This window comes from Mandrillus leucophaeus, unplaced genomic scaffold (assembly GCF_000951045.1).
Source record: "Mandrillus leucophaeus isolate KB7577 unplaced genomic scaffold, Mleu.le_1.0 Scaffold800, whole genome shotgun sequence".
In the NCBI taxonomy this organism is placed as follows: Eukaryota; Metazoa; Chordata; class Mammalia; order Primates; family Cercopithecidae; genus Mandrillus; species Mandrillus leucophaeus.
The window spans coordinates 341482-358393 of NW_012108698.1; the positions used below are offsets into that span (position 1 = coordinate 341482).

At 40.1% G+C, this 16912-nt stretch overlaps 1 protein-coding gene across 1 annotated transcript in view; it reads left to right on the forward strand.

The window, feature by feature from the left end:
- The first annotated feature begins 111 nt into the window (after window positions 1-111).
- Window positions 112-16912, forward strand: part of KIF13A (kinesin family member 13A) — a 256044-nt gene continuing 239243 nt past the window's right edge. Inside the window, exon 1 of the mRNA XM_011967586.1 lies at window positions 112-198. Coding sequence (XP_011822976.1) covers window positions 140-198 — 59 coding nt within the window. The 5' untranslated portion in view covers window positions 112-139. The remainder of the gene's footprint in view (window positions 199-16912) is intronic.

Below are 16912 nucleotides of genomic sequence, written 5' to 3' on the forward strand. Positions count from 1 at the left end.
CTCGGCAGCCTTCAGGGACGGAGCCCCGCGCGGCGCGGATGGAGGGCGGGCGGGCTGGAGGCGCGGATACTGGACTTTGCAACGTCCCTTTCTCTGTGTGCTTTCAGAACTGGAACTGAACACCAAGTGCGTGGTGGAGATGGAAGGGAATCAAACGGTCCTGCACCCTCCTCCTGCTAACACCAAACAGGGAGAAAGGTAAAGCGGGTTCCCAGAGGGCGGCTGGGAGGATCCAGCCTCTCGGGGTCCTGCAAGTTTGAGCCAGGAAAATGGGAGTGCTCTTTCCTATTGTTAGGAGGATGGCTTCAAGTTTGTCGCCCGCTCCTGTTTGAAGCTGTTGCAAGTCCAAGTTCCTCTCCTCCCTCGCCCGCCTTCCCCTCCATCTAGAGCGGCGGCAGGCAGGGCACCCTGGCCACAGCCAGCACCAGTCAGCTGAGTCCGGGCGGGCTGCGAGGCACCCGGGAGGGAGAGGGCCGGATGGGACCCTATAGGTGATTCGTCCAGCCGCCACATTTTACAGACAGGAAAACTGAGGCCCGAGGCCGGCAGGTGACCAGCCCACGTCCTCATTGTTCGTGGAACCCAGTGCCCGGGATTCTTTTCGTCACTGCAGCGTTTGTTTCCTTTAGCAGAATTGTTTAGGGACAGTGTGTGTAAAATGGGAGGAAAAAATAGAGCAAGAGTCTTGTACGATGCAGACTCAGGTTGGGCTAGTTAACACCTATTTTAGTTGTTGTTGCTGAGTTGAGATAATGCCTCAATGTAATGCGCGAATTTTGATTTTCAAAGAAACAAAAGTAGGGCCCTGAACTGTATAGACACTGAGGGATGTTTAAAAAGGGGCTGTATTTACTAGATGGCAACATATTTGCATTTGAAAAGTGGTAACTGTTGGATCCTTATTATGTTCCATGCAGCAGTATGGGATAATGCCCCAAAATAATTTGAATATTTGGCATTTTTCTAGTAAGCCTCTGAGAAGAAATCGGTTGGAATTCATTCCATATAATAATGCAGTAGGTTGTGAATATATATGTGTGAAAAAACGGGATAGTTTACAAAATTAATTTTCATTGGAAATGAGTATGAGTTTTTGTTTCCAAGAATCACCTGTTGATCGATGGAATACAATTTAGTGAATTTCGTTCTTCAGAGATTTTCACTGAAGACAGACTCTGAGGCAGGGTTTGTTACATTATTGCTTAGAGAAGCGATGCCTCCATTCTATAATGTGTGGTGTTCAAGCTCAGTTTTGCCAAATTTGGGGAAAGAAATCATGAGGAGATAAGATTGGAAATTCTTTGCTTTTCGTATTGAGCATGGCAGTTTTTATCCAGTTTGCAAACATTCTGCTACCTTTAGCAGATTCTAGTGGTGCTACTAAATAGCTAAGCTATATTTAAAATGTTGTGTTTAACACTGGATGTAGTGTTTATTGTACATTGTACTGAATGTTGTTTAGTAATGGATGTATTTTTAGATGCATTTATAGCAGTGTAGATAGTATGGTATATTTCATGGTGATAGTAAGTCAACTCATTGAGTACATTAAATATTTACAGATTAAATTAGATGCCCATATCACCAACGAATGTACCGCCCCAGCCCCCCTGCAAACTGGATATCGTTATATTGTTTCGGGAAAAAATTCTATTGGGTCAGATTCCTGAAAGCAGTCTGGGGGAACAGGTAGAATATTTTTTAGCTCCTGTCGTGTAGCTGCTGCTATTTTTCCTTGCTGGCTTGGCACCTGCTCCTTGTCACTCTTAACCATAAGGAGTGCGACTGTTAGCTACTGTTTAATGACATGAAGTGTTGTCATTTGTGAAGAGAAACAGATTTGATTTTGTGGAATTTGGATACAATCTATAACTGTTGACAGTTGGTTCCAAATGCTAAGTAATCAGTTGATCATTTTTCGGGCTGAACCACGTTAGTTACTAATCAGGATCTTTTTTAGGTAAAGATTTGAAGGGTGATTTTGGGATCTATTCATCTGCTTACTTACTGTGATAGTCCCTTATCTGGAGTTATAAAAATAGCATTGAAATATGGGTACTCTCATGTTTTGTCCTTCTGACAGATCTAATTCTTTGAGTAGCAGATGAGCTTTCCATGGGATTCTGTCTGAGTACCGGTCATTTCGTTTATAGACAAACTGAGGAGTCAACACAACAGTGCTCCTTGTACATTAGGATTACTGTCTTTGCACAGATGAAGACACCAAATGCATTTTTATTTTCATTATGCAGCTTGGTTTCATATTTCTCCACAGACTTTTCTCTTAAAGTAACAGTGCATTTAAAAATAGAAACAATTCCTCCCTTGGGTTCTGGGTTGATTAATTGCAGCAATGCTTCATGCTATGTTTGCAATTCATTTCTGTCATTGGTTTTTAGATAGCGCTCAGGGCAGGGCAAAGGTGAAGAGTAGAATACTGAGAATGTTATTATTTTTCATACCTACAAGTCCAAGGTTTGAAGTATAAGAGGTCTTTAAATGCATATTGACAGACCTGTGTCGAATTGAGAATTACTGTTTTTCTGAAAGTTGCAAGAAATTACCAATGATTAACCATGGATAGAAATTAAAGGTTAGTGGGTGAAAGTTTTCAGTCTTACCAGTAAAAGCAAGTGAGAGTGCACTGATGTCTAGGGAAAACAAACAAACAGACAAACAGATGGGGTCAACTTTCATGATTTCCCCATTTACAAAACCAAAGCCAACAGTGTGTAGCAAGGACTAAAAGATCAGAGGATCTCTGAGGTTAAAGATGTTTGTTTTGTTGCTGAAATTCTAGTATTGTAATACATTGCATAGGTCCAGGTTAGTAGTTGCTATGTATACTGATCACCATTCTGAAACATTAAGACATATGGATTTGTTTCTTAAAATATCATTGCATTGCTCTCCAGGAGACAAGAAGTTCAGATCATTTCAATACCATGCTCAGCATAGGGGATTCTAAGATACTTGTGGATCTAGTACCTACACCAGAGTCACTCACCTTGGAGAGATAGGGGAGAGAGAGGAAAAAAATAGTTAAAATACAACGTGGTAAATTACACTGGCGTATACTTTTGCCATTTCCTGAACCACATAATTTCGAAATTCTCTGTTTCCTCTTCTTTCTCTCCCTTGAGGCTGTGAACTCCCTGAAGGCAGGTACCTTGTCCTACTTCTCTTTATGCCTCATGCTCCTGCATACTGGCACTTAGCAAGGGCTTAGCAAATGTGATGGGAGCATTGAGGAGGGGCTGTGGATGCTACCCAAGGTCCTGGCAACTTGCCAAGACAGGTTGTGTTTGTGTGGTCTTATGGATGCTGAGAGTACAGGTTCACTTTTGCAAGATGAGGAGAGAGTCCTTTGGCAATGAAAGTGAAAGCATACCTGCCACACGTTGCTTCTGGGTGATTGTACGTGTGTGAGTGAGGGTGTGGAGTACGATTCAGAAGCAAGGCAGTTCTGGACTGGGTGAGGTGGCTCACACCTGTAATCCCAGCACTTTGGGAGGCTAGGGTGGGTGGACCACTTGAGGCCAGGAGTTCGAGATGACCCTGGCCAACATGGTGAAACCCTGTCTCTCCTAAAAATATGAAAATTAGCCGAGTGTGGTGGAGCATACCTGTAATCTCAGCTGCCTGGGAGCCTAAGGCGGGAGAATCGCCTGAACCTTGGAGGTGGAGGTTGCCATGAGCCAAGATTGTGCTACTGCACTCTCGCCTGGGCAACTGAGTGAGACTGCATCTCAAAAAACAAAACAAAACAAAACAAAACAAAACAAAACAGCAAGACAGTTCTGGGGGTGGGGTGGGTGTGGGTGAAGGGATGGAGTAGGATGAAGGGAGCAATGGAATGAGAATCCCTAACTTGCTATAAAGGCTGACATACACAGTGAAACATCTCCCTCTTCACTCCTGCTGTCATCCCTACTTTGCCCATTTCTTCACCTCTCTGAAAATGGGTAGCCACTGTCACTTAGTTCTCATGCCTTTTTTTCCAGATATATATGTGCCTTTTTAATACACACAACTATGTACACAAATAAGTATCTTATTTATATATATTTTAAGAAATATCTTTGGTATCTTTCTTTTTTTTTTTTGAGACGGAGTCTTGCACTGTTGCCTGGGCTGGAGGGCAGTGGCGCAATCTCAGCTCACTGCAACCTCTGCCTCCCGGGTTCAAGCGATTTTCCTGCCTTAGTCTCCCAAGTAGCTGGGATTACAGGCGACCATCACCACACCCAGCTAATTTTTTTTGTATTTTTAGTAGAGACGGGGTTTCACTATGTTGGCCAGGTTGGTCTCAAACTCCTGACCTCGTGATCCGCCTGCCTGGGCCTCCCAAAGTGCTGGGATTACAGGCATAAACCACTGCACCCGGCTCCCTTTGGAATCTTTCAATACCAGCATATTAAGACTTACTCATTCTTTTTTACATTCAATGTGAATGGTGGTGGTGGTTTTTTAAAATATAGGTGGTTGGCTTATGGGTCTGATCCTCGTGACTTTTAGGATGCTATGCTGTGAAAAGAATACAGTGGAACTTGCTTTCTACAGAAGTTTTGTTCTTAATTATTTTATGTAAGTGAATTGTAAGGTAAGACTCCAAAATAAAGTACGTATCTAACCTACTGTGTAAAAATAAAATGTTGGGCTAAATATGGGCTCTCGGTAGAAGAGCATGAAAGTTTTTAGCTTCCTGTTCATATTTTCCATATGGCAGGATGAACAATACACCTTGCGAATCGTGTGAGGGAGGGTCAGTGGAAGAAAGCTTCCTCTAATCAACTTTGTATGTATTTTCTAGTTTATTCACCAGTGGTATCCCTTTCTGAACATCTGAAATCCAAAATGCTCCAGATTCCTGGGGGCCAGGCACAGTGGCTCACACCTGTAATCCCAGCACTTTGGGAGGCCAAGGCAGGCAGATCACCTGAGGTCAGGAGTTTGAGACCAGCCTGGCCAACATGGTGAAACCCCGTCGCTACTAAAAAAATAGAAAAGTTTGCTGGGTGTGGTGTTACACACCTGTAATCCCAGCTACTTGGGAGGCTAAGGCAGGAGAACTGCTTGAACCCAGGAGGCGGAGGGTGCGGTTAGCCGAGACTGAGCCATTGCACTCCAACCTGAGCAGCAACAGGAGCAAAACTCCATCTCAAAAAAACAAAAAAAAAAAAAAAAAAAAAAAGAATTCTCAGTTGGTAGGTATATAATGCATATATTCTAAATTCAAGAAAAATTCAAAATCCAAGACACTTCTGGTCCCATGCATTTTGGGTAAGGGCTATTCAGTCTGTAAATGTTGCAAGTTTTTATTTCTAAGCTGGCTTCCTCCACCATTCTGAAGTCTTCTAGGATGGTTCCTTGGCTCCTGTGTCTCTGTAGACCAGAAATTTAAATATTAGTGAAAGTCATACATAATTAGAAAGATAAGTCACCTAAGAAGCAGTAATACTCCACATTATAAAATCACCTGTGGGACTTTGAATTCTCTTTTCTGTGTTGTTATTCTTATCTCTGCCTATATTACAGAGTTAATTGTAAGAAAGCAAAGAATAAGGCCGGGTGCAGTGACTCACGCCTGTAATCCCAGCACTTTGGGAGGCTGAGGCAGGCAGATCACAAGGTCAGGAGATCGAGATCATCTGGCCAACAGGGTGAAACCCCATCTCTACTAAAATACAAAAAATTAGCCTGGTGTGTTAGCGTGAGCCTATAGTCCCAGCTACTTGGGAGGCTGAAGCAGGGGAATGCTTGAACCCGGGAGGCAGAGGTTGCAGTGAGCCAAGATTGCGCCAGTGCACTCCAGCCTGGTGACAGAGCAAGACTCCGTCTCAAAAAAAAAAAAAAAAAAATTTAGGTTTCACTAGTATAGGAGTGACCATTCTTCAGGCATGACATGAGTGGGAGTTTAAGGAGCATTATAATGGACTATTTTCGTTAGCTATTAACATTTTCAATTTGTTTTAAAATAAAGGTACATGAAATCTTACTTTAAAAAACAAGACATTAGAGCTGGGCATGGTGGCTCATGCCTGTAATCCCGGCACTTTGGGAGGCCAAAGTGGGCAAATTGCCTGAGCTCAGGAGTTCAAGACCAGCCTGGGCAACATGGTGAAACCCTGTCTGTACAAAAAAAGACAAAAATTAGCTGGGCATGATGACATGCACCTGTAGTCCCAGCTACTTGGGAGGCTGAGGTGGGAGTATCGCTTGAGCCTGTGAAGTTGAGGCTGCAGGGAGCTGAGATCACACCACTGCGCTCCAGGCTGGGTTACAAAGTAAGACCCTGACTCAAAAAACAAAAACAGAAACAAACCAAAACAAAACAAAAATGAAAACGTTAGGAATGATAGTAAGAAGTGTTAAGAAAAATAAACAGGCCAGGTGCGGTGATTCACGCCTGTAGTCCCAGCACCTTGGGAGGCCGAGGTGGGTGGATCACTAGGTCAAGAGATTGAGACCATCCTGGCCAACATGGTGAAACCTTGTCTCTACTAAAAATACAAAAGTTAACTGGGCGTGGTGGTAGGCGCCTGTAGTCCCAGCTATTTGGGAGGCTGAGGCAGGAGTATCACTTGAACCCGGGAGGCATAGGTGGCAGTGAGCCGAGATCATGTCACTGCACTCCAGCCTGGCGACACAGGGAGACTCCGTCTCAAAAAAAAAAAAAAAAAAAAAAAGAAAAGAAAAAAGAGAAAGAAACAAAACTAAAAGTAATTATAATGCAGTGTAGTTTAGAGTTGTTATTTCATATTATTTTGTTGATAGTCAACAGTTAAAAATACATTTTAAATTATGAACTTGTATATGTATATTTCAAAGGTTCATGAAAAAATACTCTTAACTGTATGCGATGTTTTTCCGTCCCCTTCTGTTAGAATTCATTAAAAAAATGATGGCTGTGTCTTACTGAATTATTTCTCAACTCACTAATGAGTCATAAACTTATATTTTGAAAACCATAGGTTTAGTGAGTAAGAACTTGGGCCCCGGGTTTTTTTTTTTTTTTTTTAAACCTGTGTACACAGGTTTAAAGTGTGAAGTAGTTATAAAATTTATAAAGGCTGTGTTAAAAAAAAAAAAAACAGGTCCCCCTCTTCATTTCTTTCCCCAGAGGCAACCACTTTTAGTGGTTTTAGTTCATTGTTTTGGAATTTCCCGCCATATTTCTGAATAACATTCTGGTAGTGCTAGTTTTTTATTTGCTCTCTTTGTTCTCTTTCTCTGCTTTATTCTCACCTCACCCCCAAATTCTTCCCACCTGCTCCCTATTTTCCCAAAATAGTAATTTTGGTTGGATCAATATTTAGTGTTGACATTATTTATATGACTATACCGAACCTTGTTGGCATTGAGCTATGAGTTGTTCAATGAATTCTTGTCATACAAACCTTTTTGTTTTGCCTGGCGTTAATAATTGTTACTTTTTTCCCTCTTTTTTTCTTTATTTTGCTTCTTTTTCTGTGTACTTATTATGCCAACATCCAAACTCTCTGCTGCTTGCCTAAATCTTTTTTCAAGACTTTCAAACATAAAAGGTACTCTTTGGAGTTCCTCTTCTTAGAGGCATTTCTCCTTGGCTCTTCTTACGTGTTCTGTTGTGATCTGGTAGCCCTCTCAGCTTGGAGCAGTTGCCTCCCTGGGGTTTCCCGCACCATCATTCAGGGGATTCCCTTGACCTTTCTTCTGTGTGGAATCTCCTATTTTTCTATTTTCTTTCCCTTCTTCTTGGTTTCCTGCTTCCATTTTGTAGAGCACATCCTTCAGTAGTTTCCTAAGAAAGCATGATTGGAAGGTGAAGTTTTTTGAAACTATGAAAAGTATCTTAATTCCACCTACTCACCTTATTGATAGTGTGGCTGTGTATCATATTCTACTTTAAAGACATTATTCCACTGTCTTTTATCTTTCATTGCGTCTGTTGAGAAGTTATTTGGGTTTCTAATCCTTTGGATGTGACCTAGTTTGTTCCCCTCTGGAATCTGTTAGAATTTTTTTTCCCTGTTTTTGTTAAATCACAATAGTGGGCCTTTTTGACCTGGAAACTCATATCTTTCAGTTCTGAAAAAAATATTGTTGAATTAGTTCATTAATAAGACTTTCTCTTTGTTTTCTCTGTTTTTTTCTGGAACACCTAATAGGACATGGGGTTTCCTGAACTGGTCTTCTGATGGTTTTATTTTTTCTTTTTACTTTTTACCTCTTGTCTTTTTGTCCTACCTTTTGAGAGATTTCCTACACTATATCTTACAAGCCTTATGTTTAATCCTTATGATTAATTTTTCTTTTCTGCTGTCACATTTTTAATTTTCAAGAGCTCTTTTATTGGCCTCCTTTTTTTTTAAAGCATTTTATTCTTGTTTCTTTTGTGGTATCTTCTCTGTCTATCTGAGGATGTTAATGATAATTTTCTCCATATAGTTTGCTTTTTGTTTTCTCCCTAAAGCACATTGTTTTGTTTGTTTGTTTTGGTGTATTTTATGTTAAGGACATTTCTCAGATGTAACTGTATCTCAGCTAAACTCTGGGGTTTCTCCAGAGCGAGAACTATACATGATTTATCGTTGTGTTCTCAGTGCTTAGATTCAAGAATGCCCCACACCAAAAGCATTTTGTAAATTCTCTTTGCAGTTACTATTATTATTAAAAGTTTCTGTCAAATCCCTTTTCTGTTGAACTTCCAACAATAAAAGCAATAATTTTCTTTTTCTTAAGAACTTCGATAAATGCTAGAATTGAAGGTAGTAGCTACTGTAGACAACTCAGTTACCCACATTCATAAAGATAGTTTGTTACTACAAAAAGCTGGAATTTTTTTTTTTTTTTAGATGGCGTCTCGTTCTGTCACCTAGGCTGGAGTCCAGTGGCACAATCTTGGCGCGCTGCAACCTCTGCCCCTTAGGTTCAATCGATTCTTGTGCCTCAGCCTCCCGAGTAGCTGGGACTACAGGTGTGCATCACCACGCCTGGCTAAATTTTTGTATTTTTAGTAGACATGGGGTTTCGCTGCATTGGTCAGGTTGTTCTCGAACTCCTGGCCTCAAGTGGCCTCCTGGTCCGCCCTCCTTGGCCTCCCAAAGTGCTGGAATTACAGGCGTGAGCCACCATACCCGGCTGGAAAATTTTTTAAAATCATACTTTTTGCATCACTGTTGCAAAAATTTTAGTTAAGAAATTGTTTTGTCCTTTTTAAAAAGGTGTATGCCTATTAGGCTGGAGGAAAATGCCATATTATTATTATCTTTTGTCTTACATCTTTTCAGAATGGTACCAAAATGGCTAGTTTATCATCCCACTACTTAACTCAGCTTCCTGTGGCGAAATCCAGCTAGAAATAGTGGAAAACTTGAACTGTCTCCAATTTTCAGTAAAATTGCACATGCCATGTACTCATATTTTTAAGAAAATTTACAGGAGTAAGTTTCCCTCAAATAGTAAACATTCTCCAGATATCAGTTTATGGGAGTAATCCAACTAAAGTTACCCTTTCTCAAATCTTCCCTGGAACAAGAGCAGAGAAGATGTTTATATGTTTAGAATTTAAAGAAATTTTCAGAATATTACCTGCAAAGGAAACAGAATAGCAGAGAAATAAACAAGACATTCAGAAGCACTTAGTGAGATTACTTTGTACCTTGGCATATGAGAAATTTTTATTAATGTCAGAGCTATCAACAAGGGATGTAATGGAAATGCTAAAATTTAGATGAAAACATGTATTAAAACAACAGTTGATTTATGTGAGATCCAGTGGCTATTTTTTCAAAAAAGACCACTCTACAAAATATTTCTGGATATTTAGACATGCAAATGTAAGAAGAAATTCCTCCTTGGAAATTAGTTTATTTGGTATTTTACCGCTGAACAACTAGGTGAAAACTAAATAAAAACAAAATAAAGTTTTCACAGCTCTCTGTAAAATTTTATTTGTGAAAAATGTATAATTCTTATATGCGATTGTAGATCTAAGGTTAAACTCTGTAAAATTTTATTCGTGAAAAATGTGTAATTCTTATATTCAATTGTAGATCTAAGGTTAAAAAGGAAAAGTAGAGAGGAGAATCCTCCTAGACTCACAGGACTAGAAAGACCTGATAGTTCACCAGTCCAAGCCCCCTCATTTGATTGAATCCAGTGTTAATTTCATGTTATTGTGAGATTAACAATTCGGTGAGTCATTGATAAAGTAGGACTATTTTATCAAATTATCCTTGCAATGTACTTTTCATGTCAAAGCACAATCGTGTCTTTTTTAAAAGTTGCATTGTTAGACACTCTAAAATGTTTTTGCATAGGTAACTTTGTAAGAAGCATGACAGAAACAAAAAAGGGATGTGAGAATCGTTGTCCTACCAAGCTTAACAAATCAGTTATTTTTCATCGATGTTTATTTTGTCCTTGCCCATGTAATACAAATATTTGCTGTTATAATTTTGTGTTTTGCTTTTCTTCCACTTATATTTTGTCATGCTACATATGGTCATAGTCATAGTTTTCGCATTTATAATTTTAATAATTGAATATAGTCTCTTGAATTTTTAACCATTTCTATATTTTTAGGCCTTACAGTTGTTTCTATTAGAGATTACAAATAAGAGCATCTTCATGAAACATTTTAGTGTCCTTTGCTTGCTAGTTTAAAGGCATTTCTTCTCATGATTGCCAGCACAAAAATACATCTTTGCAATTGTGTGACAACATGAACTATTCTTTTACATTATAGTGAAGCTAAAAGTTGATAATTTCCATATTTAAGTACGAGAGACGACATGGCAAAAATGATTTTGTATGGGCAGTAGTAACAAGATAGGTGGTATTCAAACTTGAATGTACATCAGAATCACCTGGAGGGCCCCACCCTGACAGGTTCTGATTTGGTAGGTCTAGGGTGGAGCCTGGGAATGTGCATTTCTTTTTTTTTTTTTTTTTGAGGCGGAGTCTCACTCTGTTGCCCAGGCTGGAGTGCAGTGGCACCATTTCGGCTCACTGCAAGCTCTGCCTCTCGGGTTCATGCCATTCTCCTGCCTCAGCCTCCCGAGTAGCTGGGACAGGTGCCTGCTACTGCACCTGGCTAATTTTTTTTATTTTTAGTAGAGACAGAGTTTCACCGTGTTAGCTAGGATGGTCTCTATCTCCTGACCTCATGATCCACCCGCCTTAGCCTCCCAAAGTGCTGGGATTACAGGTGTGAGCCACTACACCTGGCCTTTTTTTTTTTTTGCTGTTTTTTGAGCTGGAGTCTCGCTCTGTTGCCAAGGCTGAAGTGCAGTGGCATGATCTCAGCTCACTGCAACCTCCACCTCCCAGATTCAAGCAATTCTTCTGCCTCAGCCTCCTGCGTAGCTGGGATTACAGGTACCCGCCACCACACCTGCTAATTTTTTGTGTGTGTATTTAGTAGAGACAGGGTTTCACCATGTTGGCCAGGCTGGTCTCAAACTCCTGACCTCAAGTGATCTGCCCACCTCTTCCTCCCAAAGTGCTGGGATTATAGGTGTGAACCACTGCTCCCAGCTGGGAATGTGCATTTCTAACAAGTTCCCAGGTGATGGCTGATGCTGGTAGCTCAGGACCAAGCTTTGAGAACTGCTAGTCTAGACCAGCACTGTCCAGTAGAATTTTCTGAGATGATGGAAATGTTCTATACCTTCACTGTCCAATATGACAACCACTAGCCATATATGATCACTGAATACTTGAAATGTGACTATGATCAAGGAATTTAAATTTAAATTTTATTTTCATTAATTTAAATTTAAACAGCTATATGTGGCCAGTGTGTTGAACTGCATGGATCTGGACTTTGGTTCTCAACCTTGGCTGCACCACAGAATTTCCTGGGATGCTTTAAAAATAGATGCCTGGGTCCCAGCCCCAGAGATTCTCACTTAATTGGGCTGTAGTGCACCTTGGACACTAGGATTTTTTTTAAAAAGCTGGGAAGGTGTCTCAGTTACTATTGTTGCTTAACAAACTACTCTAAAACTTAGTGGTCTAAAAAAACCCCATTTTGCTATACCCATGAATTCTGTAGGTTAGGAATCTGAACGGGGCAGAGTAGATATGACTTGTCTTTGCTGCACAGTTCCTGGGGATATAGCCATCCAAAAGTTTGACCAGGTTGAATGCCCAAGACTGTTAACGCACATGGTTGGCTGTCGATTCTCGAGAATGTGTGGCCAAGGTTGAAAACCATTGGTCTAGTATAATAAATTAGTTTCCCACCAGGTGCAGTGACTCAACCTGTAATCCTAGCACTTTGGGAGGCTGAGGTGGGCAGATCATGAGGTCAGGAGTTTGAGACCAGCCTGGCCAACATGGTGAAACCCCATCTCTACTAAAAATACAAAAAAATTAGCCGGACATGTTGGCGCGTGCCTGTAATCCCAGTTACTTAGGAGGCTGAGGCAGGAGAATCGCTTGAACCCGGGAGGCGGAGGTTGCAGTGAGCTGAGATCGCGCCACTGCACTCCAGCCTGGGTGACAGAGCGAGACTCCATCTCAAAAAATAAAAATAAAAAACCAGGTTCCTAACAGAAGGACTCTCTAAACAGATGTATTTAATTAAAGTGCATCTTGCTATTTGTTTTTACTTGAATTACAGTAGAGGGGAAAGAATTACCTAACTTATCTAAATGCAGAGTACTTGCCTATCCTTCACCTGATACTGACTTGTTAGAAGACACAGGTTGTTTCTCAGCTTTCTGGTTTGAGACTTTTGGGCTTCAATTCCCGGTTTCCAGTCCTGTAATGATGTGACAATTCCAGCAAAGCCATGGGGACCCCATCCATGCAGAGGCTCTGGTCTGGGCTGTGGAGAAGCAGCATGGCACAGTGAACTGTGAGAAGTCTGGGTGCCATCTGGTTCTGCCACCGACTTGGTCTGCTTCTTTGAGATAGCCGTTGATCCTTTTGCAGCTAAGTTTCTTCATCTGTAAAATTGAGGGCTGGACTAGATAGTCTGTAAGGGTTTATTTTCTTTAAGTTGTAATGTTCAGATTGATCCCAACTGTACTTAAATACAGAGTTGAGTTAAATAGAGTAAGTAGGTAACATTTATAGGAGCTGAAATACGTTGCATTTTAATTTACTTCTTGGCCAGGGTGTTAGGTGAACTGAAGAGGACGGTCACCATTCTTGGGAGGCTTGGTTTGCACGCAGTAGCTGATAGAGAATGGAAGGTGTCAAATGAAATAAAGCAGCAGCATGAAGTCGTTATCAGCTAGCTGAGAATCCTGGATTCCTTACAGACATTCTACATGCCTCCTTCATTGGCTTGGGTAGTAGCCTTTGCCTATGTCTACAGAGCATTATAAGAAAATCATCTGATTTGAATCTTTTAATTAGTCTTCATCTTACACAGTTGTGTTATTTGTGGGATCCAGTGATTTTTAAGCCGTTCTTAAAGGTATACAGCTGTTTTATGCAACAAGTATATATGTGTGGGAGTGGGGAAATGACATTTATTGTTGGTTTAGAACTTCCTTGGGCATTGTGTTTTGTTTCTGAGGATTCTGTTGCAACCCTACCAAACTCCAGTTCATCTCCAATATTTCCTGTCTTCCACTGTGGGATAAACTCAGGTTAGTGTGTCTGTGTCTCTGGTTTATGCCCTTTTTCCCTTTCTTTCAAAAGCAGAGTGGTTATTGATTCTGTGGGGCTCTTCAAGGTCTGGTCTGTAGGTTTGTTGAACTGGCTGCTGTTGGAAGAAGCTTGAGGGAAACCTCTGTTCGTAGTTCCCTTAGGGAAAAAAGTTTGGAGCCTTGTTTTTTTTTTTTCTCTCTCTCTCTCAAAGACGAGGAACAGGAAGGAAGCCTTTGAGGAAAGGGAAGCTTTGCTCTTTGCTGTTGGCCCTTTGTATTGTCTTAGGGAGACACTCCCTAGACTGCACACCCACCACAAATGACCATAAATATTTCTGTGTATCAAGCTGGAGCCTCAGGAAAACCAGAAAGCGTAAACGACGAACTGCATGGGCATCCGTTGTGAGTGTTGAAAAGATCTGTCCCGGATTTTGGAAGGGCCACATACAATAAACCGACATGTAGTTTGTTGGACAGATTAACAAGCCTTTAAACGTACTTACGTTCTGTTCTAGGGTTTAATAAAACAAGTCCTCAGAATTGATGCCTTTGGTGCCCACCCATTTTCCCAGCTAAAGAGAGAATGTGTAGAGATTTATAGCTGAACTTGCAGTTATAATTGGACCTTTGTAATTGTAAGGTTTTTAAATGAAATACCGTTTTTGGTTTTGTTTTGCCTTTTTGCTCTCTACTTCTAATCATACAGTTAATTAAAGTTTAGTATTCACTATACAAATTGTAACAGGGAATGGTTACATTATGACATTGAGAGAGATCCTTAAAATTACTTGTTTCAAGGATAATGTGTTGAGTAAAGAGGAAGGAGGATAGTAGTGGGGAAGGTTTATCAAGATAACGGTGTTAAATTTGAGCAGCCGTATCCACTTTTAAGCATCTGCTTTTTGAGTCTAGACTTACAAAGAGTTACAGTACAGATAGGTAACATTAGCATGGTAATGTCATTTTAAGTTTTTTGAAGCCTTGAAGTATTGTTGGCTTTGATGGAATAGTATTCCTCTTTCTAGGATTACAGCCTAGTCTACATTTTTATGATGAATTATGCATTGGAAATAGTTTTCAAAAATTGCTGGTCTACTGCAATCCTAAAGGACTTTTTTTAAAGTTCTGTAGCTAGATTATTTAACTAGTTTTTTTCTTTTTTTAGCTACCCTTGCTCATTGGTTCTCAGACTTAAGGATTTTTTAAAAACAGTAGAAATAAAAATTTGGATAAACAGAGAGTTCCCAACCTCTTTTAAATATGCCAAGTAATCACACTGAAACAAGAGCAAGCCAGACATGGTGACTCACTCCTGTAGTCCCAACTCTTTGGGAGGCAGAGGTGGGAGAATCGCTTGGGCCCAGGAGCTTGAGATCAGCCTGGGCAACATGACAAAACCCCATCTCTACAAAAAATAAAAACATTAGCTGGATGTGGTAGTGTGCACCTGTAGTCCCAGCTACTTGTAGGGCTGAAATGGGAGGATCACTTGAACGCAGAAGGTCTAGGCTGCAGTGAGCCATGATTATGCCACTGCACTCTAGCCCGGGCCACAGAGTGAGACCCTGTCTCAAAAAAAAAAAAAAAAAAGAAAAAGAAAAAGAAAAACAAAAGCACTACTAAATCTTAATATTTTATTGTAAAATAAAGGTCAGCTTAACACCAGAATAGGAGAAGGGACATAATCTCAGGATGCAAACCTTGGATACATTTAATTTTGTGAAGTCATCACATTAATTATCTTTTTCCTGGAAATTGATTGAAATATCACCATAGCTATGTGACCCCTGAACTGTGAAGTGCAGTTAGATGTCCCTGGTGCATGCGATGTCTAACAGTACCTCAACTCTTGGAGTTCTGAGAATCTTGGGTCCTTCAGGCCAGATCATACTATGAATCATTAAAGGATATTTTCCTTTAAAAATTGACCTGTCTCTGTTATTTGTATGTAGACTGAATTTTTTTAGTGGTAGGCTACATCTTTGCTTTTGTATTTTGATGTATTGAAATAACCTCACCAATCTTTTTAAAAGTTAGCCGAAATAAAATTGAAATTTGTAAAAGTGTTGTAAATTACTTTGTCTCTGAGCTGCAACTTCTCCCCTGGGAATCTCTTATTTGCCTTTTGCACTGTTTTGATAGATCCCTGTTGAGTATAAATAAGTAGTTTTGTAAAGCACTATCAAGTGTTGTGGCCAAGAGTGTGCTCTTTGGAGACAAACTGCTCAGGTAAATAGTTACAAGGCTTTTAAGTGATTATAACCTATGTCTGTTCAGTTCTCCTATCTGAGCCTATCACTAACATCCTTAGAAAGAATTCAGTAAGTAAGAGGATTAGGGAAAAGGAGGTGCCTGTCATTAACACTCATGGCCAGGCCTACCCAGGATGCAGATATTTAAGTCAAATATTGCATTAAGATTAATAAAGAAAGAGGGGGGTGGGGGAGAAAAGAAAAGGAAAGATAAAAGAAAACTACCTGGTAATTGAAGCAGGCAAAGTGCTGGAAGCATGTAACTGATCTGAAATCTATTTACTTTCACACTGTCATTGGATCTCCTCTCTCAGCATCCTGATATATATATAATTTTTGTATTTTTAGTAGAGACAGGGTTTCACCACGTTGACCAGGCTAGTCTCAAACTCCTGGCCTTAAGTAATCTGCCACCTTGGCCTCCCAAAGTGTTGGGATTACAGGCTTGAGTCACCATGCCCGGCCTGCTTTTATGTATTTCTATACACAGAAACTTAAATTGAATAAATGGATCGAAAACTGTTCTAAGAAAGCATGCATCAATCTCTTATTTAAGAAGACACAAATACATATACAGGCGTTTAGCTTTGTATGGCATATTTTAAAACTTTTTAAAAGAAAATAATAAATTCAAAGGAAATTAGAATGTTTCTGTTAAATATCCTAAATATAGTCTCCAAATTTTAGTGGATCAGTAAATGAATGCCAAAAACCAAAAGATTTCCAAAGTAAACATTTCTGGGGTAAAATATATTCATGTAAGGGATGCCAGGGAACCAGATATGCAAGTAAAAATATTTCTCTATTCTGAATTTTAACAGAGAGACCCTCCAGTTCATCCTTTCCAGGATGGTAAACCCTGGAACAAGAGTCCTCAGCATCAGTATAGGGATAATAAAGTCAGTTGCCTCAGGAAGAAAAATAAAAGTATAGAAACCTAATATTGTTGAACACAGTATGTCACTAGCTTCAGCCAATCATTTCCTCAGAAATCATTTATGACTAAGTAGTATTGGCAGTCTATGAATCCCCTGTGCTAACTAAAGCCTAGTAACCTTATATCCAATT